General features: G+C 38.3%; 2 protein-coding genes across 2 annotated transcripts; both read left to right on the top strand.

The window, feature by feature from the left end:
- Nucleotides 887–2,038, top strand: LOC109823195 (endoglucanase 12-like). Its single transcript, XM_020389482.1, has 2 exons — nt 887–1,383; nt 1,821–2,038. The coding sequence occupies exons 1-2, from the start codon at nt 1,008–1,010 to the stop codon at nt 2,036–2,038; spliced, it is 594 nt and encodes a 197-aa protein (XP_020245071.1). The 5' UTR covers nt 887–1,007.
- LOC109824742 (endoglucanase 12-like) lies at nt 4,754–8,551 on the top strand. Its single transcript, XM_020391387.1, has 5 exons — nt 4,754–5,250; nt 5,688–5,995; nt 7,020–7,617; nt 7,911–8,083; nt 8,212–8,551. Exons 1-5 carry the CDS (start codon nt 4,875–4,877, stop codon nt 8,539–8,541), a joined length of 1,785 nt encoding a protein of 594 aa, XP_020246976.1. The 5' UTR covers nt 4,754–4,874; the 3' UTR covers nt 8,542–8,551.

Raw genomic sequence — 25,089 nt, 5'->3', positions numbered from 1 at the left:
TTAATTATGACATAAGTTCGAAATTGCATTGTTTTCTTGCACTGCTGTAGCCTTTTTGAACTTACTATCCCTCGTTTTTTTTTAAATTTGTAGAGATAGACCCCCCCAAGGTGGTAAAAAGTTCGAAACTTCCACTCTGAAGATCTATTTGCAAAAATAAAACTAGAGAGGTTGTAAATTCAAGACAACAATACTACAAGGTGTAATACCCGCATTTCTTTTTATGACACGAAACCTGAGCTTTTTGTACATAAGATACTTTCTTTTTGAAAACTTACATTATTTGCTACAAGGGGTATATCCACAATTAACCCTATAATTTAATATGCAAGAATAATCTTGCAAGTTGAGCATTTTTTTCTAAGTGACGAAACTTAGACTATTTTTTACATAATACTTTCTTTGAAAACCTACATTATTTGTTAATTATTTTAAGAACATTTTTTTCAAAACAGCCGCGTTTCAATTTTTTTTAAATTGACCGATTTTTTTTATTTACCAAAACCGACCCGTTTTGTGCCACGTCAGCTTAATCACTTTCCTAAACAGTCGGGGTTACTAACCCCGACTATTTAGGAGGGTGTTAAACCCCAATTAGAAACCTTAAACCCTAAAAATTTATGTCCTAAACAATCGGGGTTGGCAACCCCGACTGTTTAGGAAAGTGATTAAGTTGACGTGACAAAAAACGGGTCGGTTTTGGTAAATAAAAAAACGGTCGATTTAAAAAAAATAAAATAAAACGGTGTTGTTTTGAAAAAATTGTTCTTATTTTAAAGCGCGTTTTATTGCACCAAAATTTCAGAATTATGATAAACTCCGGGAGTATAATTCTATATAGTCTAGTTCTCTACTGTCATCAAGTCAACCATCCCCTCCCCTTCGTTCAACAACGCGAGGAAATGACCCAACAACATCCCATCTCAAAAAACACCTACAATAAAAACACAGCCTAAGTTTTGTTTCTTCCAAAAACAAAACCAAACGCAGTGAGACACATTGCAAACATGCACTCTGCAAACCACTGGGGTGGATCCTTCGAAATCCACGCCGACGCCACCACCGACGATGAGCACAGCCACAATCTCGACGTCGACAGAGCAGCGCTCTCCCGCCAGCACACGCTCGATGAGACACAGCAGAGCTGGCTGCTGGGGCCTCAGGACACAGGCAAGAAGGACAAGTATGTTGATCTTGGATGCATCATTGTGAAGAGGAAAGTTCTGTGGTGGGCATTTTGGACTGCGTTGGTTGCTTTCATTGTTATCGGGATCCCTGTGATTGTTGTTAAGACTTTGCCGAAGCATAAGGAGAAGCCGCCGCCACCTGACGAGTACTCGAAAGCTCTGCATAAGGCTTTGATGTTCTTCAATGCTCAGAGATGTAAGCTTCTCTTGGGGTTTGGTTGCTTTTTCCCCTGAATTTTGGGTAATATAAGGAAAGAGTTAGAGGGGAAAAAAAATTGCCCAGATGATCAATTTTGGTATCGAATCGCTTCTCAAAGTTTTTCCAGTATGACAGGTCCTAGCAGGGTAACTTGATTTTCGGGTTTTTGCTGAGAGATTTATATATCTCAAATTTTCTTAGGCCATAATATCAGAAAGAAAAATTCCATATAAATACATCATTTACTCCTTCAGTATTCAGATATGTAAGTTTTTAGTTTCATCTTTTACGCATTATTCATTTAAGTTATTTGAAATATTGTACAATTAAATCTAATTTTTACCTAAACCAAAACTGTAATATCCGTATTCATTCATACATACTTATACTACATACATACAAATTGACAATCCAGTTTCAAATTTTTCGATCAGCTGGTCGCTTACCAAAAAACAATGGAGTTCGATGGCGAGGAAATTCTGCGCTTAATGATGGCTCAGATCTACCAGATGTCAAAGGTGGTTTAGTTGGAGGATACTCAGTTGGTGTTGTTAGTCGCTGCTTGGCTAATCTGGGGAAGGAACACTGGGCTGCAGTTAAATGGATCCTCCGGTATCTACGCGGTACTTCCAAGAAGTGTTTATGCTTTTGAAATGGAAAACATGTGCTAGAGGGATACACAGATACAAATTTGGCGGTGACATTGATTGTAGGAAATCAACGTCAGATACCTCACTACTTTTGTAGAGGGAGCTGTTTCCTGGCAATCAAAGTTATAAAAGTGCATTTCATTGTTCACTACTGAGGCAGAGTACATCGCAGCTACTGAAGCTTTCAAGGAGATGTTGTGGATGAAAAATTTGTTGCTTGAGTTGGGAGTAGATCAAGACAGGTATGTCTTGAAGTGTGACAACCAAAGTGTAATTTACTTAGTAAAGAATTCAACTTTTTATTCCCGCACAAAGCACATTGATACACGTATCACTAGATCCGAGGAGCTCTCGAGGAAAAGCGCATACATCTTGACGAGGTTCACACAAATAAAAACTGGTCAGACTTGATGACCAAGGTAATACAATCCAATAAGTTTGAAGATTGTTGTCAAGGTGCTGGTTTGCTACTACCTACCAATTTAGTCGGGAGGGGGAGATTTGTTGGGATCCCTCCTTAATTGGGAAGATTCTAGAAAATTCTAGAACTTTCTGGAGAACTCTAGAGAAGTGTAGAATTCTCTAGAAACGTGTGTAATCCTCTAGAATATTCTAAAGATGTGTGGAGCCTTCTGGAACATTCTGAAAGAGAATGTAATAGAATGGAGGAGTGTAGAGATTCCTTAGAATTCTCTAGAAAGTAAAGATATGTGTGGAGAATTCTAGAGTGCTAATCTCCACCCTTGAATCAAATTAATCCACACCACTCATTATGAAGGTGGAGTAGTATAAATAGGGGTGGAAGCCTTCATTCCTATCCATCCAAGACAAGAAAACAATTCACTTCCTAGAGTAATATAGAGAGTTAGAGAGCCTCTTTGAGAGAGAAGTGAGATAGCTTGAGAGTCCTAGTCCTTAAGCTTGAGTGAGCCACCAAAGTGAGATAGTTTTGTAAAAAAATAAATTCTTGTAATCCTACTATTCTTTTGTATAGTGGAAGAACCTCCATATTGGAGCACCATAAACTCTTGTGCTCCCATTACTATCTTAATTTATAAGTGTCTATCTTAACTTCACGAGGCGGGAAAGACAGAGTTTTCCCAACATAGGTTTCATTCTGCCAGGCTAAGTTTAGAAAATTATTTTCTATTTGATCAAGAGATCTGCAATTTTCTCTCTGGACCCCAAAATTAGAACTTCAAGCCGTGTAAATTCAAACGCATAAGAGACAAAGCATTGTTCAAAATACCACAAGTCTAAATTCAAGCTGGAAGCCTGGAAGTATCAAATAAGTCTTTGGCACTGACCCAAAACTCCATGCTAATGTTCATATTTAAGAGAGACCCAGATCTGGACAGTGGCCAATAATCAATTGATTCGTTGTATAGAAGCATGAGAAAGGGAAATGTGCATTGTACCTAAAAATATTATAGTTCACACCCCTAAACAAAACTATCTTTAAATAAACAAGGTTAAGTATTAGAAGTTAGAACGTGAAAGATCATTGGGTAATTTAGAATACTATGTTGTATCATGTCCACATCTATATATCATCATTCCAACAATATCATATATCCCATATGCCAACATAAACGAGCCAATGGAACTTTGTCCCATAGTTTTTTTTTTTTTTTAATTCCCCAAAGTCAAGTCATCTCCATCACAGCAACAGCTAGCATCCTCTAACAGACAAATCCTGCACTAACCCAGCAATATCAATTGAGGCTAAAAGTCAAACAGAAAATAAGAATATAAACTCATCAAAAATACACAGGAAACTTCTTTTCTTCTTCCTTCCTGTCTCTCTCATTTTTAATCTCTTAAAATCATTTTAATTATGACATAAGTTCGAAATTGCATTGTTTTCTTGCACTGCTGTAGCCTTTTTGAACTTACTATCCCTCGTTTTTTTTTAAATTTGTAGAGATAGACCCCCCCAAGGTGGTAAAAAGTTCGAAACTTCCACTCTGAAGATCTATTTGCAAAAATAAAACTAGAGAGGTTGTAAATTCAAGACAACAATACTACAAGGTGTAATACCCGCATTTCTTTTTATGACACGAAACCTGAGCTTTTTGTACATAAGATACTTTCTTTTTGAAAACTTACATTATTTGCTACAAGGGGTATATCCACAATTAACCCTATAATTTAATATGCAAGAATAATCTTGCAAGTTGAGCATTTTTTTCTAAGTGACGAAACTTAGACTATTTTTTACATAATACTTTCTTTGAAAACCTACATTATTTGTTAATTATTTTAAGAACATTTTTTTCAAAACAGCCGCGTTTCAATTTTTTTTAAATTGACCGATTTTTTTTATTTACCAAAACCGACCCGTTTTGTGCCACGTCAGCTTAATCACTTTCCTAAACAGTCGGGGTTACTAACCCCGACTATTTAGGAGGGTGTTAAACCCCAATTAGAAACCTTAAACCCTAAAAATTTATGTCCTAAACAATCGGGGTTGGCAACCCCGACTGTTTAGGAAAGTGATTAAGTTGACGTGACAAAAAACGGGTCGGTTTTGGTAAATAAAAAAACGGTCGATTTAAAAAAAATAAAATAAAACGGTGTTGTTTTGAAAAAATTGTTCTTATTTTAAAGCGCGTTTTATTGCACCAAAATTTCAGAATTATGATAAACTCCGGGAGTATAATTCTATATAGTCTAGTTCTCTACTGTCATCAAGTCAACCATCCCCTCCCCTTCGTTCAACAACGCGAGGAAATGACCCAACAACATCCCATCTCAAAAAACACCTACAATAAAAACACAGCCTAAGTTTTGTTTCTTCCAAAAACAAAACCAAACGCAGTGAGACACATTGCAAACATGCACTCTGCAAACCACTGGGGTGGATCCTTCGAAATCCACGCCGACGCCACCACCGACGATGAGCACAGCCACAATCTCGACGTCGACAGAGCAGCGCTCTCCCGCCAGCACACGCTCGATGAGACACAGCAGAGCTGGCTGCTGGGGCCTCAGGACACAGGCAAGAAGGACAAGTATGTTGATCTTGGATGCATCATTGTGAAGAGGAAAGTTCTGTGGTGGGCATTTTGGACTGCGTTGGTTGCTTTCATTGTTATCGGGATCCCTGTGATTGTTGTTAAGACTTTGCCGAAGCATAAGGAGAAGCCGCCGCCACCTGACGAGTACTCGAAAGCTCTGCATAAGGCTTTGATGTTCTTCAATGCTCAGAGATGTAAGCTTCTCTTGGGGTTTGGTTGCTTTTTCCCCTGAATTTTGGGTAATATAAGGAAAGAGTTAGAGGGGAAAAAAAATTGCCCAGATGATCAATTTTGGTATCGAATCGCTTCTCAAAGTTTTTCCAGTATGACAGGTCCTAGCAGGGTAACTTGATTTTCGGGTTTTTGCTGAGAGATTTATATATCTCAAATTTTCTTAGGCCATAATATCAGAAAGAAAAATTCCATATAAATACATCATTTACTCCTTCAGTATTCAGATATGTAAGTTTTTAGTTTCATCTTTTACGCATTATTCATTTAAGTTATTTGAAATATTGTACAATTAAATCTAATTTTTACCTAAACCAAAACTGTAATATCCGTATTCATTCATACATACTTATACTACATACATACAAATTGACAATCCAGTTTCAAATTTTTCGATCAGCTGGTCGCTTACCAAAAAACAATGGAGTTCGATGGCGAGGAAATTCTGCGCTTAATGATGGCTCAGATCTACCAGATGTCAAAGGTGGTTTAGTTGGAGGATACTATGATGCCGGTGACAATATAAAGTTCCATTTTCCTATGGCTTTCTCTATGTCAATGTTGAGCTGGTCTGTGATCGAATACAGTCAGAGATATAAAGAAATGGGAGAATATGAACATGTTCGAGGTATCATCAAATGGGGTACTGATTATTTGCTCAAGACTTTCAATGCTTCTGCTACCATCGCTGACCAAGTCTACAGTCAGGTGAAGAATCTAACAAAAATGCAATGTTTGTTTAATTCATCAGGTTTTCTTATAATATAATTGTAAAATTTGTATGTTTACTGTCGCAGGTTTGAAGTAAATGCATTTTACCTTCATTAGTATTTAAACTAAAGAAATTGTCCTGAAAAAAGATTCACAGATAATTGTTGCTGAAAATTTGTACAAAACATACTTGACGCTTAAGGGATTCAGAACCTGAATCCCTGATGATGCATTGTAATACTCGCATCAATTTTTACTCATTAGTCCTGTGCTTAGTACAGGTATATCTCTATATCGGTCAATATATCAGAACGCACTCTGAGCAACTGTAATGCAAAACTTAGGGACGGAAAACATTTTCAGATTGAGCTAAATTTTTTTATACTGCATCTATATATGATATAATCATACAATTTGTATTGTGATTATAAGCAACTGTAACTATCAAACACTCTTGTTCCCTTCAAATGTATTGTGCAATCTTTTACTTAATCATAACTGCCCTGGTTTAGGAAAAAACATAAGCAAGCGACTGTTAAAGAATAACCTGTATCCTTGTCGATGCATTGTAGTATTCTTGTTCCATCGATATTTTTTTGTTTCAGGTTCTGTCAATATTCGATACTAATTAAGTACGGGTAGTAAAACCATACATCTGCGTATCAGTCGGCATATAACATATTATTCGCAGGTAGAACCCCTGTACCGTCACTCAATTTTGGATAAACTCCTTGTAGACTTGTTGTTCTGTTGTTGCATACAGACCTGTGAGTGAAATCTTTTTTACTCTTATTACCCTCAGGCAAAGAGAAATTTGTTTTCTTTTAAGGAGTCGAAAAAATTCAACTCAGGGACCTATATCCAACAATATAACTATAGGCGTCTATCCACAATTGGATGATTGCACAGAAGGTCTATCGGCAGTTAACCCTATAACATAAAACCCTACTTGTGAATAAAGAAAACAAAAAAGATTTCGTTTCCGAAATGACATAAGAGTTCAATTTTTGATCCTGATCAGGTCGGTGTGGGAAGAAACGGCACAACCACCCCAGACGACCATTACTGCTGGATGCGCCCTGAGGACATGGACTACCCTCGCCCCATCCTGAAATCATCCAGCGCCCCTGACCTCGGAGGCGAAATGGCCGCTGCCCTCGCCGCCGCCTCCATCGTTTTCCGCGACGACGCCAAATACTCCAAAAAACTCGTAACAGGCGCCACCGCAATCTACAACTTCGCCCGTGCTTCAGGCAGGCGAACGCCCTACTCTCGCGGAGTTCCAGAAATAGCGCAGTATTACAACTCGTCAGGATATTGGGACGAGTACATGTGGAGCGCAGGGTGGATGTATTATGCGACGGGGAATAAGACTTATATTTCCTTCGCGACGGATCCGAGATTGCCGAGGAACGCGAAGGCGTATGTTCGAGTGTCGGATTTCAGTGTGCTCAGCTGGGATAATAAGTTGCCGGCCGCTCAATTGCTGTGGACTAGGTTGAGAGTTTTCTTGAATCCTGGGTATCCTTATGAGGAGTCATTGAGGGAGTATCATAATATTACCGGGTTGAATATGTGCTCTTATATGAAGCAGTATAGTGTCTTCAACTTCACTCGAGGTAAGTGTATCAGAGATGATTCTTTAACACTGGATTAGTTGGACATAGACCTGATCTAGTGTCGCGTTGTGCCACTTGTTATCCATTAAGTTTGATATTGGCAGATACGAAAACAGGCATTCCCTATACGAGTACAAGAGAGAATTTCACTCGGCCGTGTTTTTGCCAATATCGAACTTCGAAGAGTAATAAGTTCCACGACGGGATAATGCAGGGGTTTATGTGCAACTAACCTTGCAACACTCGTCGTCGTCGGTATTGCATTATGCTGAGTATGTACTCCTTCGCTGCAGGAGGACTAATTCAACTGAATCACGGTCGGCCCCAACCGTTACAGTACGTCGTAAACGCAGCCTTCCTCGCTAATCTCTTTGCCGACTACATGGATGCAACCGACGTTCCCGGATGGTACTGTGGCAGCAGCTACTTCCCCTCCGAAACTCTCCGAACCTTCGCCTCCTCTCAGGTAAAACTCCACACAATTTCCCGAAAAATTTCTTGAGTACGAATCCTACGGAAGTGATTCTGATAGGATTTGCATTCTCAACCCCATTTCTAATAGTCACTCTCCTTCCTCTTGGAAAAAAAAAACAGTTGGACTACATTCTCGGAAAAAATCCTCGGAAAATGAGTTACATAGTAGGATACGGTAAAAAGTACCCGAAACACGTGCACCACCGCGGTGCATCAATCCCTCACAACGGCGTGAAGTACTCCTGCACAGGCGGAATGAAGTGGAGAGATACTCGGTCGCCGAACCCTAACACGATTGTCGGAGCCATGGTTGGCGGGCCCGATAGGTCTGACGGATTTTCAGACGTTCGGACGAATTATAACTACACAGAGCCGACATTGGCAGGGAATGCTGGGCTCGTTGCCGCGCTTGTGTCCATGACGAGCAGCGTGCGGAGAGGGCATCGATAAGAATAACAGATGTTTTGCGGCGGTTCCCCCAATGTTATCCGGCGGAATCCCCCGCCGCCATGGCAACCGTGAGAAAGTTGTGGCATTGAGTGCAAAAGGATTGTTTTCTTATGTAAAACAGTTCAACAGACAGATGAGCTTTGTTAATCTTTGCGGGTATGAATACGTAATTGATATGAACATAAAGCCGCCTGTGTACAAACAAACCTATGTAATGAGATGAATATATATATATATATATATATCGAATTTGGATTGGAACAAGTTACCCTAAGGGCACTTCATTTTTCAAAAATGATTTTCCTTTACTTTTTTGTGTTTCCTTCATTTTCATGGAAAGTGTTTCGTGTGTTTATTTCGCCAATAAATATAAGGTGAAAGTACTCCACCATTTTTCTTAGTTTAGTTCAACTTGAGAAAAGAAGAAAACAATTGATGTGTAAATAGATTCCCTCATTTTCTAGTGTTTGGTTCAAATAAAAAAAAGAAGAAACCATGACTATGGTCATCATGGTGTGCTTACCACCATTATGGGAAAGCGAGAGCCTGTGTTTGGTGACATGGCAACTCAATTTTTCTCCACTTTCCTCTTTCTATTTAGCAGTCCAAACATCAAAAACTAAAGGAAAATGGTATTTTTTGTACTTTTTCATAATGTCAGTTTTCCATGGTGTATTTTCTGCATTTTTGGGACCAACCAAACAGCCCCTAAAAAAATTTGTGCATAGATTTTATTAATTCAAGTGCCACTTAATCAAATCCTTCGCGCCAATGAGATTCTAATATCGTTAACTATGCGTTTAAACATTTCCACTGTCAAATTCTACTTATTGAGTAAAAACCCATTTCCTTCCTACTGAAGAAACCGCGAGAAATTTGGTGAAGAACGGGTTTTGGAAGCACAGGGGAACTGTTTGGAAGCTGCGCGGTCGACCGCGGCACAAGGCCGGTCGACCGCGAACGTGCATAGGCTCTGGGAGGAGTCTGGATTTGGCGCAGTCGACCGCCACGTTTGACCGCCAGACCCTGTAAGTGATTTTAGGCTCTGTCGCTGATCGCGGTCGACCGTGACGGTCGACCGCGTAGCGGGTCAGGTCCAAAATCAGTTTCATGTTCTTATTTGGTTTTGGTGTTTGTATAAATACCAATACACGTTCTAGGGTTTCTTAAGGTAAGAGTATGAGATATTTGGAGCACAGAAAAGAGGTATTTTCTGAGCTATTTGATTAGGGTTTATTTGGAGAGATTAAGAGCTTTGTTGCTGAGATTAGTTTATTCCTTCGAGTGATTTGTAATCTCAAGTTGTGCTCTTCTTCTCTATTAGTGAAAACCTCATCCCCTTCCTGCCCCGTGGATGTAGGCAATTGTCGAACCACGTTAAAATTGATGTTTTGTTTGTGCATTGATTTTGGTTGGTTTTGGCCCTCGTTGATCGGCAATTGGTTTGGTTTCTCGACACGGTTTTTAACAACAATTAGGATATTTTGCCCAACAATTGGTATCAGAGATCTGGCTACGCTTGGGTTATTTGGAGGAGTAGATCGGTTTGGGAAGCTCGTCTAGGGTTTCAGTTGGTGAAAAAGGTGGATCTTTTTGGTAAAGCTTCTTTCTTTTCTCAGATTTGGATCTATTCTTCGTTTGTTTCCGCATTGATTGTTGGTGTGTTGAGGATTATGGCCGAGAAAGAGGGAGTTAAGGGTGGTTCTTCAGGTGTGAAGACTGTCCAAAGTTTGAGTATCCACTCGATGAAGATTGACATGGAGAAGTTCAATGGCACTAACAATTTTGGACTTTGGTGATGCGAAGTCTTGGATGTGCTTAATGCGCAGAATTTAGAAGATACGTTGGAGTTCGACGGGAAACCGGACGACATTGATGAGAAGGTTTGGAAAAAGATGAATCGAACAGCGTGTGGTGTGATTAGGTCTTGTCTCACTCAAGATCTAAAATATGATGTGATGAATCAGACTTCAGCTAAGAAGATTTGGGAAGTCCTACAAAGCAAGTACTTGACGAAGAAACCACTTACATTTGAAGAGGAGGCTTTATCGCTTCCAATTGAAGAAGGGGACATCTATTAGTGATCACATGAACCACTACACGAAGCTTCTTGCAGATTTGGTAAATGTAGATGTCATTGTTGAAGATGAGGACAAGGCGTTGCTATTGTTGAGTTCCTTGCTCGACGATGAATATGAGATGTTTGTCCTTACTCTTATTAATGGGAAGGCATCTCTTTCATATAGTGAGGTCACCGCTGTATTAGTGAATTACCAACTTAGGAAGAAGGACAATGAGACTTCTATTGAGCCGGTAGCGGGGGCATTGGTTGCAAGAGCAAAGGGTCCAAACTAAGGTAGAAGGTCACAGTCTAGAGGGGCACATCTTGAAATTCGTAGGAATCAGTGTGCTTTTTGTAAAGAAGATGGACATTGGAAAGCTGAATACCCAAAGTTGAATGATCAAGCCGGGAAGAATAAGGGGAAAGCTATTCGGGCTTCAGAGGTAAATGTTGTCAAGGCTAGTGGCAACGATTCAGATTCGGATTCTTCGGGCTACTCATTATCTGCACTGTCGTCAGTTTGTGTTACCTACTCTACAGAGTGGATGTTGGACTCGGGTGCTACATACCACATTTGCCCTAGGAGGGATTGGTTCTCCAGCTTTTAGGAGTTAGAAAGAGGGGATTTAGTGCTCATGGGTAATGATCATGAATACCCTATTGGTGGTATTGGCACTGTTCGGATCAGGATGAGTGACGGAGTGATTCGGGAGTTAGTTGGAGTGAGGTTCATTCCTCAGTTGAAGAAGAACATCATTTCACTTAGAGCTTTGGAGGTAGCATGCTATAGAGTGACCTTGGTGGATGCACGTTTGAAGGTTACATTTGGGTCCATGATTGTGATGAAGGGCGTCAGAAGGAGTAACTTATACTATTTGCTTGGGAGCATGGTGATTGATAGATCTCTGACGACTTCATTGGATTTGGCTAGATTGTGGCGTAGTTTGGTGCTGGGGTATTTGATTGGTGATGCCGTGAATAGGTTGTTGAGGAGTGCTTTGACCTGCAGATGGAAGTCCTTTGAGCACATTGGGATGAGCAAGACCATGGTAGAGTTTAGCACTTCTATCCATCGAGCGAGGAGTCTTTTAGGAGGTGTTCAGTCAGGCATTTGGGGGCCTTCCAAGGAGGCATCATTGGGAGGTAATCGTTTTGTAGTTTCCACAGTTGGTGATTGTTCTAGGTATTATTGGGTCGTGACCAGTTCCCGTTGGTGTAAAGTCCTAGAAGTCAATAACAATTAGAAGAAGTGTATTGACAGAAAGGTAACTCGTTGTTCTAGCTTTGGTAGGGGTCATTTCTTACGTTTGTGCCGAGCTCATGGCAACTTGAAACACTTCATTGATGTGGAGACTTTGGGGCGACGAGATGAGATGACAGTTTCGATGGGTCGTTCCTTTCTGGAGGAGGATCGACGTTGGTTGTCGAGCATTGGTTCTGGTTCTGGAGTTTCAACATATTTGGGTCATCTTAGTCATAGGTCGCCGACTACTGTATTAGGAGTTATTGGATATGGTGGAGATGCTTCAGATTTTGGTTGGCGTCGAATATTTGGTTACCCAATATTTGGTCACATCGAGGATGTGAGATTTGATCCGATTGCACGTTTGGGATTTGGAGGCTCATTTGATTATCATTTGGGAGATTCTGATTTTGTTCTGAGCATGTCACTTTTGACTCTCAGCAGGTGGAGAGTGTTGATCAGATCATTTGGATATCGCAGCAGGTGAAGGGTGATGCTACTTCACGTTGGGTGAAACTTATTCCACATACTCCAGATCATACTACGTCATTTGGGATTCCAGCTGAGGTGGCACAGGTTGGGGATTATTTGATTTCGGATGCAGATGATGGATTGGCTTTGGATTCGGTTGCAGCTGGTGGACATGTTTTGGATACGGCTATTGGTTCACCTCAGATGGAGGTGCTTGATTTGTATCAGTTTGAGGCCGTTATCAGTTGCATATCCATTGGCGATATTAAGAAAGAGTTGTCAACTTTTCTATTTGATTGAGGGCCTTTGGAGGCCGTTTGGGTGAACTACGTGAATGCTTGATTCCTTGGGCAAGAGGATACGTAGGCAGTTTTTATGATGCAGCCAATTTGGTGAGTAGATACCGACATTTGGGTGAGTGTTCGCACTCCCGTTTGGGTCTCGACTTATTGAGGATTGAGAAGCAGCAAGTGAGGTATTTGATTTGGTTGGTGTCGGCTCAGTTTTGGTAGAAACTTCGCCGAGGTAGAGAATTGAAGAAACCACGAGAAATTTGGTAAAGAACAGGTTTTGAAAGTGCAGGGGAACTATTTGGAAGCTGCGCGGTCGACCACGAACGTGCACAGGCTCTGGGAGGATTCTGGGTTTGGTGCGGTCGACCGCCACGGTCGATCGCCAGACCCTGTAAGTGATTTTAGGCTCTCTCGTTGGTCGCGATCGACCGTGACGGTCGACCGCGTAGCGGGTCAGGCCGAAAATCAGTTTCCTATTCTTATTTGGTTTTGGTGTTTGTATAAATACCAATACACGTTCTAGGATTTCTTAAGGCAAGAGTTTGGGATATTTGGAGCACAGAAAAGAGGTATTTTCTGAGCTATTTGATTAGGGTTTATTTGGAGAATTAAGAGCTTTGTTGGTGAGATTAGTTTGTTCCTTCGAGTGATTTGTAATCTCAAGTTGTACTCTTTTTCTCTATTAGTGAAAACCTCATCCCCTTCTTGCCCCGTGGACGTAGGCAATTGCCGAACCACGTTAAAATTAGTGTTTTATTTGTGCATTGATTTTGGTTGGTTTTGGCCCTCATTGATCGGCAATTGGTTTGGTTTCTCGACACGGTTTTCAACAACAATTGGGGTATTTTGCCCAACACCTACAATACCCATTTCCTTCCTATAGTATACTCTTTGAGTTCGTGCATTATATTATATTCAAATTATATTATAGGGTAGATTACACTAAACCCCTAGTAATTATAACTCTCAACGTTTTTAAGTAAACTCCCAATAACTTTCAACACTAAACTGCTGCTGAGAAACTTATATTATACTTCAAATTATATTATAGGGTAAATTACACTAAACCCCTAATAACTTTTAGCATTTTAAGTAAACCTCCAATAACTTTCAACACCAATCTGCCGCTGGGAAACATTGTTCATAGATTTGTTAGACCCTAGAGGGGGGGGGGGGGGATTAGGGCTTATGCTAATCTAATCTGATTTTATGCCAATTAAAACTAATTAACAAGTTATTCTAGCAAGTATGAAATACAACAAGATATATGAGCTAGGATAAGCAAAATAAACTAAGGGATATATCCTAGCAATGAGATATGCTATGAGATATATGCAAAGATATACAAATCACACAAGGGTAAGCAAACTAGACTAGATGGTGGGTTAAATAAATAATGAGCAATATACAATAGCGATATAAGATATGAGCATGAAAATAAGAGCGCCAAGCAATCACAAACAAGCGATATGATCACGAAGTTCGGTCTAACCACTTGACCTACGTCTCCGCTCCTCACCTCGAGGAGATCTCCACTATCACAACCGGGTTTTCTACATTTACCCGAATAACATATACACCTCACATTTTGTTTTCTAGCTAACCGAAAACTTTACAATCAACACTCTTCAATCCGACTCTACACCCTCTCAAGTGTTGGAACTAAACGTGTCTTCCTCAAGTGCTCGGATACAACCTCTCCCTAGGTTCTTCAACCAACACCACTCCTCTTGGGATGATCCCCGACTCTCGCCACACACTTCTCTCGGTGTACAAGTGTATTACAAAGTGAATCTCACAATAAGCACAATACAATAAATGATTGTTCTCTAATATAGATGAGAACACAATGAAAACTCACACTCAATTGTTACAACTCTCACCAACCCAAATATACAATGTATGCAAATACAATAAGCTCAATTGGGTGTGTGTAAACAATGAGTGAAATCAAATCAATTAAACTCAATTGAAAATACTAGCTTAATGAAAATGATAAACAACAAAGAATTAATACAAAGCTAGCATTGAGTTTAGAAATTCTTCTCTGAAAAAACAAGATGGAGAGATGAATTAAAATGAAGCCCAAGGAATGTAGATGATCTCCTCCACTTATGTAAAACTTCTTCACAAACAAAACTCTTTTAAACAAACACTAAATAAACTTAAACCCTTGTTAAACTCTTGTTTAAAAACTTCTTGGATTGCAAAGAGAACTGAGATCAATGAGGTATTTATAGCCTCCCAAAACCTCAGCCAAAAACTTCAAACAAAAGACCAAAAAGCCCACAGAATCAAAAATCATATTATGTACAAAAATAACCGTTAGAGTGAACGGCGGGCGACCATGAAAATCTCGCGGTCGACGGGGGGGGGGGGGAGCCACTTTCGAAACTTGGAAAATTTTCAGAAACTTTGACGGTCGACTGTGGGAATTTTTGAGCTGACGGTAGACCGTGGCGGTCGACCGTAAAAGTTTCTGCAGCCTACTCAGCAAAAGACACAGGCGCGGTCGACCGTGGCGGTCGACCGCAAACTAACATAAGAAAATGACAGTTTAGACACAGTTTGATAATTTTGAAACCCTTTTTAAAAATATCAAATAAATTCTAAAAATTATGAAACTTTGGGAAATGATTGTAGACATTATAATAAATATGCTACAAAAACTGGTTTTTAGAAAGGACATCCCAAATGAAAAATATCATCATTTTGTAAAATAGTCCAAAATATAAAAATGTAAACACATGAGTTTTGACATTTTAGCTTAACCATGTTTTGAAACAATACAAAATGATTTTATAGACTTAATAGAAGATGTAAACTATTGTTATGAAGTCTATAAACAATGAATATAGTATTTTATCAAAATACACATATAATACACTAAAACATGATTTCATGGAACTAAATAAAATTGATATTGATGAAATCATATAAATGCATATAAGTATGAAACAAAAATATGTATTTTCAATTGTATTCAATTGTTTCACAGTAAAACTTAAAAACTATCAAACCAAAACATATATGTATATATATAACTATATATATACGAAACCAATAAATGTGTATGTGTATATTATATTGAGCTTAAGGTACTAACACACATAATATAACACCTAAACTAAATGTTACCCAAACAATCTTGATCTTCAACCAAGCTCTATCTTGGTACACTTACGGATAAAGCTTGAACTTGTATCTTTAACTTGAATAGTGAGACTTCAACCACTATTCCACCAACCTCCATTTGATATGATCGTTATGGCGCAATTCCATCCATCTTCCAACTCGTTGTTTGCCTAGAATAAATACGAAAACACAAACACTAGACAAACAATATTAGGAGTAAATTATTTGTTAAACATCATCAAAACAAGAAGGCCAACAAGATTTGGTGAAAGAAAATGAAGGAATGCCACATTTTTTATATTGGAGAGTTTGGTGATCTGTTAAATGAGTTAGAAATGATTAATACTCCCCTTCAAGGTAGACATTTCAATTGGTCGAGTAATAAGAGGTGACCCTTCTTTGGCTAGAGTGGAAGAATCTTTTGCTGTCAAGAAGAGAATATTAGTATAAAAATCTAAAATAAAAGGTTAGAAATTCATGCCTGATCGGGAGCAATCATGATTTCACTGTCCTAGAAGATTGAGGACCCGTCTATCATCCTGGCGCAGTCGATCCTCTCTTCCTTAGTGGTAAAAACCTCTGGTTCGGCCGATCTCCGTACTCGGGAGAGAGTAGCAGAGCTTAAGCTCAGATAAAGAACGTTGCCCAAAGAAAGAACTAAAACTTTTACGAAAATATTAACAGAGGAAGAGGGGATAGAAGAGTTTTTGTGTCTTCCGAACTAGAGAAAGGATCTACTTATAGGAGTGGAAAGACTTCAGATCCATTGCACATCCCGCATATTCTCCACAAACTCGCGTAACTCCCCGCATTATCTCTGCAGACGTTATGCATGTATACAGGATCGAGTCAAAAGATAAAATGGTAAAATTAAAGATTTGCGATCCAAAAAATGTGTGCGTGTGCGGCGTGGCGCGAGTGTGCGTGCGCGCGCGCGTGTGTGTGTTATGCAAAGCCCACAAAACCCAAAACACTATTCAAAGCCCAATAAGAGGTGTTCCAATATAAACCCCTTACTATTCTCATCACTATTCCATGTTGGACTATTCACAAAGGTAAAATTGTCTTTTTATGAACAACATAGCCAACATCATAGAAAACAACACTCCCCCCCCCCCAAAAGGCAATATTGACTGAAAACTCAAAAACAATAAATAAATCAATAAATTATAAAACAAATATAGGTTGGGCAACCTTTCGTATCATGAATTCCGGAGAGGTAGCTTTCGGCATTGAATATTTCTTTAGTGAGATCATCGCTACCTGAGGGACATAATGGACTAGGCCTTGAATTAGGCCCCTTGAACCAGGTATTTATAAAAACACATACAATACGTCTTCATATATTAAGCAAAACGGGTTGAGCGTTAAAGGTCATGCTCACAATAACTGACTCATGAGAGTTTCTAAGGGTTAGCCCAGCCCTCCCATAACATGGTCATCACGGTTCCTCTCACGTAAGTAAGTCCTTCAATGGTACTACAGCTGGATATCATACCCTCCGTAATACACGCGTTGGACTTATTAAGAGTAAAACTCAGCCTAACCAGTTGTATAATAAGAGCATCGTCACCATAGAGAAGGGGAAGTAGCAAATGCTACCATAATGATATATAAATATATCTAGGTCGATGCTCCACACGAGAGTCACTAGTCCAGCTTGTTACTACCACATTGAACCTACATTAGGACTATGTCTCCAAATAAAGATTGAGTTACCCCTGTCAGTGACCTCATCAATGGGCTTAACCACATCTCCCTCGATGAATCCAGAACCACACTCCTGGATAATCCCTTAGTCAAAGGGTCAACAAGAATTCTTCTCAGACTTTACAAAGTCCAAGATTATAACTTTGCCTAGCAGGCGTTGTACAGATTTATATCTTATTTGAATATGTATGTTAAGTTTTTTATTTACATGCACTTGTTTTAGAAGCTCTATGGTAGATCTAGAATCAGAATGAATGGAAATAGGAGGAGAAGGTTTAGGGACCAAAGGAAATTCAGAGAGTAGATCTTTCAACCATTCTGCTTCTGTACAAGTGGTATCAAGAGCAATCAATTCAGATTCCATGGTACTCCTGGCAATTACTGTTTGCTTACAAGATCTCAAAGATACAACTGCACCACAAAAAAGTATACATATCCAGATATAGACTTTACACTGTTAGAATTCGTGACCCAGTTGGCTGTTGGGTCCTTTTGTTTTGATGACGATTAACAAACAATTTATAACTAATGTTGTTTGTCTAATGTTTGTGTTTTGTATTTATTCTAGGCAAACAATATGTTGGAGGATAGATGGAATCGAGCTTTCATGCTCATATCCAATGGAGGTTGGAGGAATTGTGGTATGAAACCTATGCAATTCAAGTTAAAGATCCAAGTTTAATCTTCATCCTTATGTTTACCAAGTCGAGCTCATTAAAGACCTTCATCTAGCTTGGGTATATAGTTTATAGTGTTTATAGTATAGGTTTATACTAGTGTGTTAATGCTTTAAGCTTATATTATTCACACACATACGTATTTGTAGGTGTTTTTGATAAAATATTATTTTATTAGTTTATAGACTTCAACATCACTTTATACATAGTTTATCAAGTCTATAAAAACATTTCACAAAGTTTCAAAAGTTTGTTAAGTCAAATGTCAAAAACATGTATGTTTAGTTTTCATGTTTTTGAACATATTTGAAAACAAAGTGTTTTCACATTTGGGAGGTGATTTTTGAAAACCAGTTTTTGTAACATGTGTATTATCATGTCTACAATCATTTTCCAAAGTTTTATATTTTTTGGAATTTGTTTTTTTATTTTTAAAAGCAGTTTAAAAATCAGATATCTGCTTTAAACAGGCTGTATACTTGTTATCAGTCGACCGATCAGTCGACTGATGCAATCAGTCGACCGATCAGTCGACTGATGAAAGTGCCTGTAGTTATCAAAAGTTTCTGTTTTGTTTCAGTCAACTGATCAGTCTACTAATGAGGTCATTGGTCGACTAACGAGTTCATCAGTCGACTGATGATGTTTTGCTGACCTGTAACGATCAGCTCATCAGTCGACTGACATCCCTGTTGGAGTTATAACTTAAAAACTTGGGTTTGTAGAGGAAAAGAGGAAAAATTTAGTCCCACATAGGAAATGGAATAGGAAGGAAGAGTCTTTATAAGCCTTCCCTTTCTCTCCTATGCCTAGAAGAAAACAAAAGGTTATGCTCCACACCACACACGCGCGCGCCGGCCGGGCCGGGCTCGGGCTCGGGTTCGGGTCGGGTCGGGTGGCGCGCGCACACGATAAAACGTGTTAATTATGAGTAACGGCTGTTTTTCCCTATAAAAGGTTCTAAAATCCGAAGAGTTTTACACAGCGAAATACAACAAGCTCTTCTTCTCCTTCTCTGTTCTTTCTCTTAAATTTATTTACTGTTACGATTTGCTGGTTCCCTGAAAGTCACGAAGAATTCACAAAACCTTCTTGAAGCTCGTGCTGACGAGAAGGAGGTCGCCTGACCGAGGGTCGTTGTATCTCCGGGGACTTTTGCTGCATAGCCCTGTACGAGAGGGGGCAATTAGTTTCTTGGGACAGTGCTTGCACGCCTCGACCATCAGGCTATATTCTAAACTCAGTTTAATTTTATATCTATTTTTGAATCATTATCTAATTCTGTTAAAACTACATTTTGTGCTAATTATACTCTAAACAGATTATATTCCTAACAATTATCACTACGAACATGGATAACATATGCATAAGAGTATATTAGTTTATGCATACATCAGACTAGTGTGTACCTCATGCAAAGCACGACCTCGATTTTTTTATTTCCGCTACAGTAATTTTGTATTCAAATACGGTTTTTATAAGCGCTACAGTATCTCGCATGAGATACAGTAATAGTGCTATAATATCTCTTATTTACTGTAGCATAAATAGTGAATCTTAAATCCTCACATTATTATAGAGGAATAGATTTCAAAAATAACCACTAGTAAAAAAGATAGTAAATTACATATAATTACCCACATTTCATTGAACAAAATCACTCTTTTCGTCTATTTCCAAAAGTCTATCCATAAACCCTCCACAGATTCCATTCCTATCCCAAGAACACCTCAAAAAATAGAGTATCATTGTCTACACAGAATCTTAGGAGCTTTATCTGATAGGTTATATGATATATATTATACTATCACTAATGCTAAAGTTCTGTGGGAAACCCTAGAGAAAAAGTATGGTTTAGATGATACGGGAATTAAAAGATTTAAAGCTTCTGATTTTAACAAATTTAAAATGGTAGATTCTAAACCAATGAATGAGCAAATTCATGAATTCGAACATATAGTTCACCAATTAAAAATGAATGGATCTATCCTAGATGAAACGTTTTAAATAGCCTGTCTTATAGACAAACTTCCCGAGTCCTGGTCAGATTTTGCCAAAAACCTTAACCATACCTAAGGAGATCTTACACTAGAACAAGTGTTGAATTCCATTAGAATTGAAGAGCAACATAGACTCAGGGAGAAAAATGTGACAAAATCCGAACCCAAAGAACCCAAAGTAAACAATGTTGAATCCAAACCCTTTCCCCAACACAAGAAACGTCCCTTCCACCAAAATCAAAATAAAACATTTAAGAAGAAATCCTTTCATCAAAATAAGAACCCTGTCCACTTTCAAAAGAAGGAAGGAGCTGAACGTCGAGCCTGCTTCGTTTGTGGAAGAACCAACCATCTTGCTAAGGACTGCTTTTTCAAGAAAACTGAACCACCCAAGCCTAGGAAGGGAGGACCTCCACCTAATAAGTCACAAGTAAACATGGTGACTTCCAGTCCAGCTGAGGCTGCTTTCAGGTCTGTTCTCTTCACTCCTGAAGTAAACATGACCTTTCAAGCAAATGATTGGTGGATTGACACTGGAGCTAATATTCACGTTTGCTCTAATCAATCTTTGTTTTCCACCTATCAGGTCTCAAGTAGAGGAACTGTGACAATGGGAAATAATAATGTGGCTCCTGTATCCGGAATAGGTCGGATCAACCTAAAGCTGACTTCTGATAAGACTTTGATCCTGCTGGATGTCCATCATGTACCATACATTAGGAGAAACTTAATTAGTGGATCTTTGTTAGCGCAACAAGGCTATAAGCTTGTTTTTAAATCAAATAAAGTTGTAATAACTAAGGGTTTTAACTTCATTGGAAAAGGTTTCTTATGTGATGGTCTTTTTAAATTGAATGTTAAGAATTCTACTCTTGCATCTCCAATAGCTTTGAATATTGAACCTTCCATCACTTGGCATCAAAGATTAGGACATGTGAATTATAATTCAATTAAAAGATTGATGCATCTCAATATAATTCCAAAGCTTAATATAAAAGATGATGAAAAATGTGAAATATGTGTAGAAGCCAAACTTCCTAAGAAACCATTTAAAACTATTGATAGAGATTCTGAGATATTAGAACTCATCCATAGTGATGTTTGTGATTCAGGAAGAACAACTAGAGGGGGTAACAAATATTTTGTAACTTTTATAGACGATTGCTCTAAATATTGTTACCTCTACTTAATTAAGACCAAAGATAAAGTCATAAACAAATTTAAAATATACAAAGCAGAAGTTGAGAATCAGTTGGATAGGAAAATTAAAATACTAAGATCAGATAGAGGTGGTGAGTACACTTCTAATGAACTAAAACAATTTTGTGAAGAGAATGGAATTATTCATGAAATAACTGCTCCATATACACCTCAATCTAATGGAGTAGCTGAGAGAAAGAATAGAACACTAATGGACATGGTAAACTCAATGTTAATTAATTCTGGTGTGCCAGAAAATTTATGGGGAGAAGCTCTCATGACTGCATGTCATATACTAAATAGAATTCCATTCAAGAAATCTGATAAAACCCCTTACACAATTTGGAAGAATAGAAACCCTAATTTGGATCACCTGAAAGTGTGGGGGTGCTTAGCAAAAGTTAAAATACCTGAGAATAAGAGAAAGAAAATTGGACCTAAAACTGTAGATGGAATTTTTATTGGCTATGCTTCTGATAGTAATGCAAATAGATTTTTAATAATCAACTCTGACATTAATGAGATAGCCAACAACACCATAATTGAAGCTAGGGATGCACATTACTTTGAAAATATTTTTCCTTACAAGACCAGAATAAACAACACAGGCCCTAGCTCTAATAATTCAGATCCTAGTTCTAATCAAGGTGAAACTAGTTCTAAACAAATTAGACCACTAGAAAGTCCAGAGGAGCCTAGGAGAAGTAAAAGAACTAGAATAGAAAAGGTCCATGAAGATTTCTATGCATTACTTGTAGAAGATTCTCCAGTTACATTTGAAGATGCAATGAAATCAGTAGATGCTCCATTTTGGAAGGAAGCTATAAATAATGAGATACAATCTATAGTTCAAAATCATACTTGGGAACTAACTGATCTTCCTTCAGGATGTAAAACCATAGGATGTAAATGGGTGTTTAAGAAGAAACTTAGACCTGATGGAACAATAGATAAATATAAAGCCAGATTAGTAGCTAAAGGATATACCCAAAAGTCTGGTATTGATTATTTTGATGTCTATTCTCCAGTAGCTAGGATTACTACCATTAGAGTCCTCATAGCTCTAGCATCCATTCACAAATTAATAATACATCAAATGGATGTTAAAACTGCATTTTTAAATGGAGACTTAGATGAAGAAATTTATATGGATCAACCTGAGGGATTTATAGCTTCTGGACAAGAAAAGAAAGTATGCAAGCTTATTAGATCACTATATGGTCTCAAACAAGCCCCAAAACAATGGCATATGAAATTTGATGAAATTATACTATCTTATGGATTTGTAATTAATCAAACAGATGAGTGTGTATATCATAAAATAGATAAAAACAACAAAATTGTGATATTATGCCTATATGTTGATGACATTCTTATTTTTGGTTCTGACATACAAATCATAAATGATATCAAACACTTTTTATCACAAAATTTTGACATGAAAGATTTAGGTCAAGCTGACCTAATTCTTAATACTAAAATCATGAAAAATGAGAATGGATATGTGCTATCACAATCACACTACATAGAGAAAATCCTTAAGAATTTTTATGATCCAAACTGTCAACCTGTTTCCACTCCATATGATCCTAATGTACATCTAAAGAAAAATACAGGTCATCCTCAATTACAAAGAGAATATGCACAAATAATTGGATCACTAGGATTCCTAACAAACTACACCAGACCTGACATTGCTTATGCAGTAAATAGACTTAGTAGATATACATCAAATCCTGATAAGAGTCACTGGGATGCTCTAGAAAGAGTTTTGAGATACCTAAAAGGAACTATGAATTATGGTTTACAGTTATAACTTAAAAACTTGGGTTTGTAGAGGAAAAGAGGAAAAATTTAGTCCCACATAGGAAATGGAATAGGAAGGAAGAGTCTTTATAAGCCTTACCTTTCTCTCCTATGCCTAGAAGAAAACAAAAGGTTATGCTCCACACCACACACGCGCGCGCCGGCCGGGCCGGGTCGGGTCGGGTTTGGTGGCGCGCGCCCACGACCTGCGGACATGAATGCAGCTCTGGATTAATAGGCCTTTAATCTGCTACATTTTTATTTTTGAATAATTAAAATGTAATATTTATTTTTTAATAATTAACATGTGATAAACATTTTTGTAACGGTTAGGATTAAATATTTTGTAACTGTTATAATTAAAATACTGCGGTTTTATGGATTTAAATGACAAAAAACGGCTAACGTTAATACATTAATGGGTGAGTAATTAAAACGTATTAATTACGAGATTATGAGTAACGGCTGTTTTTCCCTATAAAAGGTTCTAAAATCCGAAGAGTTTTACATAGGCCGATAATAGCGCAACCCGTTTAGAATTCTTCAAAACTGTACTATGTGTGCTTTCTGTAGAAATCCGATAAATGAGACTGGTTCAAGGCGAAGTCCACCAAGCTCTCACGGATCTATACAACTGTCACTAAGTGAAGGTTCAAACCGAAAGGTACCTCCACCTATTACATAGTATAAGGGAACCAGCAATCTTATTTATTTTTAAGTTTTTATTTTATTCTTATTTCTGAGCTATTTCAAGTTTTAAGTTATGTGGGGGATTGTTGGAGTTATAACTTAAAAACTTGGGTTTGTAGAGGAAAAGAGGAAAACTTTAGTCCCACATTGGAAAAGAGATGGGAAGATAGGCTCTTTATAAGCCTTCCCTTTCTCTCCTATGCCTAGAAGAAAACAAAGGTTATGCTCCACACCACACACGCGCGCGCCGGCCGGGCCGGGCTCGGGCTCGGGGTCGGGTCGGGTGGCGCGCGCACACGACCTGCGGACACGAATGCAGCTCCGGACTGAGGGGCTCTTAATCTGCTACATTTTTATTTTTGAATAATTAAAATGTAATATTTATTTTTGAATAATTAACATGTGATAAACATTTTTGTAACGGTTAGGATTAAATATTTTGTAACTGTTATAATTAAAATACCGCGGTTTTATGGATTTAAATGACAAAAAACGGCTAACGTTAATACATTAATGGGTGAGTAATTAAAACGTATTAATTACGAGATTATGAGTAACGGCTGTTTTTCCCTATAAAAGGTTCTAAAATCCGAAGAGTTTTACATAGCGAAATACAACAAGCTCTTCTTCTCCTTCTCTGTTCTTTCTCTTAAATTTATTTACTGTTACAATTTGCTGGTTCCCTGAAAGTCACGAAGAATTCACAAAGCCTTCTTGAAGCTCGTGCCGACGAGAAGGAGGTCGCCTGACCGAGGGTCGTTGTATCTCCGGGGACTTTTGCTGCGTAGCCCTGTACGAGAGGGGGCAATTAGTTTCTTGGGACAGTGCTTGCACGCCTCGACCATCAGGCTATATTCTAAACTCAGTTTAATTTTATATCTATTTTTGAATCATTATCTAATTCTGTTAAAACTACATTTTGTGCTAATTATACTCTAAACAGTTTATATTCCCAACAATCCCAACGACTAGTTTTTCTAGCTTTTTTTTTGTCTTTTTGCTGGTTTTGTTGGTTTTCAAAGTTAATTAGGCTTCTTATAAGTAATGTTTTTGTGCCGGCCCAGGCCTGCATACTGCATAAACGATGTAATTCTAGTTCTGACGCCTGCGATAGTACTAGTCTACCATAGTGTGTACAAGGAAAAAACAAAAAACAAAAAACAAAAAAAGTATGCGAATGCAATCTCTTCCTTTGATTGTTCCACCAAAAAAAGGGATTTTTTTTCTTTTTTTTTTTTCTTTTTTTTTTGGGGTGGGGGGG

The sequence above is a fragment of the Asparagus officinalis genome, chromosome 9, assembly GCF_001876935.1.
Source record: "Asparagus officinalis chromosome 9, Aspof.V1, whole genome shotgun sequence".
Taxonomy (NCBI): Eukaryota; Viridiplantae; Streptophyta; class Magnoliopsida; order Asparagales; family Asparagaceae; genus Asparagus; species Asparagus officinalis.
The sequence above is the reverse complement of the archived record's forward strand: the minus strand, read 5'-3'. Positions and strand labels throughout refer to the sequence as shown.

What these genes read in the sequence shown, in the direction of transcription:
- LOC109824742 (XM_020391387.1), top strand. Translation starts at nt 4,875, where the DNA reads ATGCACTCTGCAAACCACTGGGGTGGATCCTTCGAAATCCACGCCGAC. An exon ending in GTTCTTCAATGCTCAGAGAT is followed by an intron (nt 5,251 to 5,687) that starts GTAAGCTTCTCT and finishes TTTTTCGATCAG; the next exon opens with CTGGTCGCTTACCAAAAAAC. An exon ending in TGTCTTCAACTTCACTCGAG is followed by an intron (nt 7,618 to 7,910) that starts GTAAGTGTATCA and finishes CCTTCGCTGCAG; the next exon opens with GAGGACTAATTCAACTGAAT.
- LOC109823195 (XM_020389482.1), top strand. Translation starts at nt 1,008, where the DNA reads ATGCACTCTGCAAACCACTGGGGTGGATCCTTCGAAATCCACGCCGAC. An exon ending in GTTCTTCAATGCTCAGAGAT is followed by an intron (nt 1,384 to 1,820) that starts GTAAGCTTCTCT and finishes TTTTTCGATCAG; the next exon opens with CTGGTCGCTTACCAAAAAAC.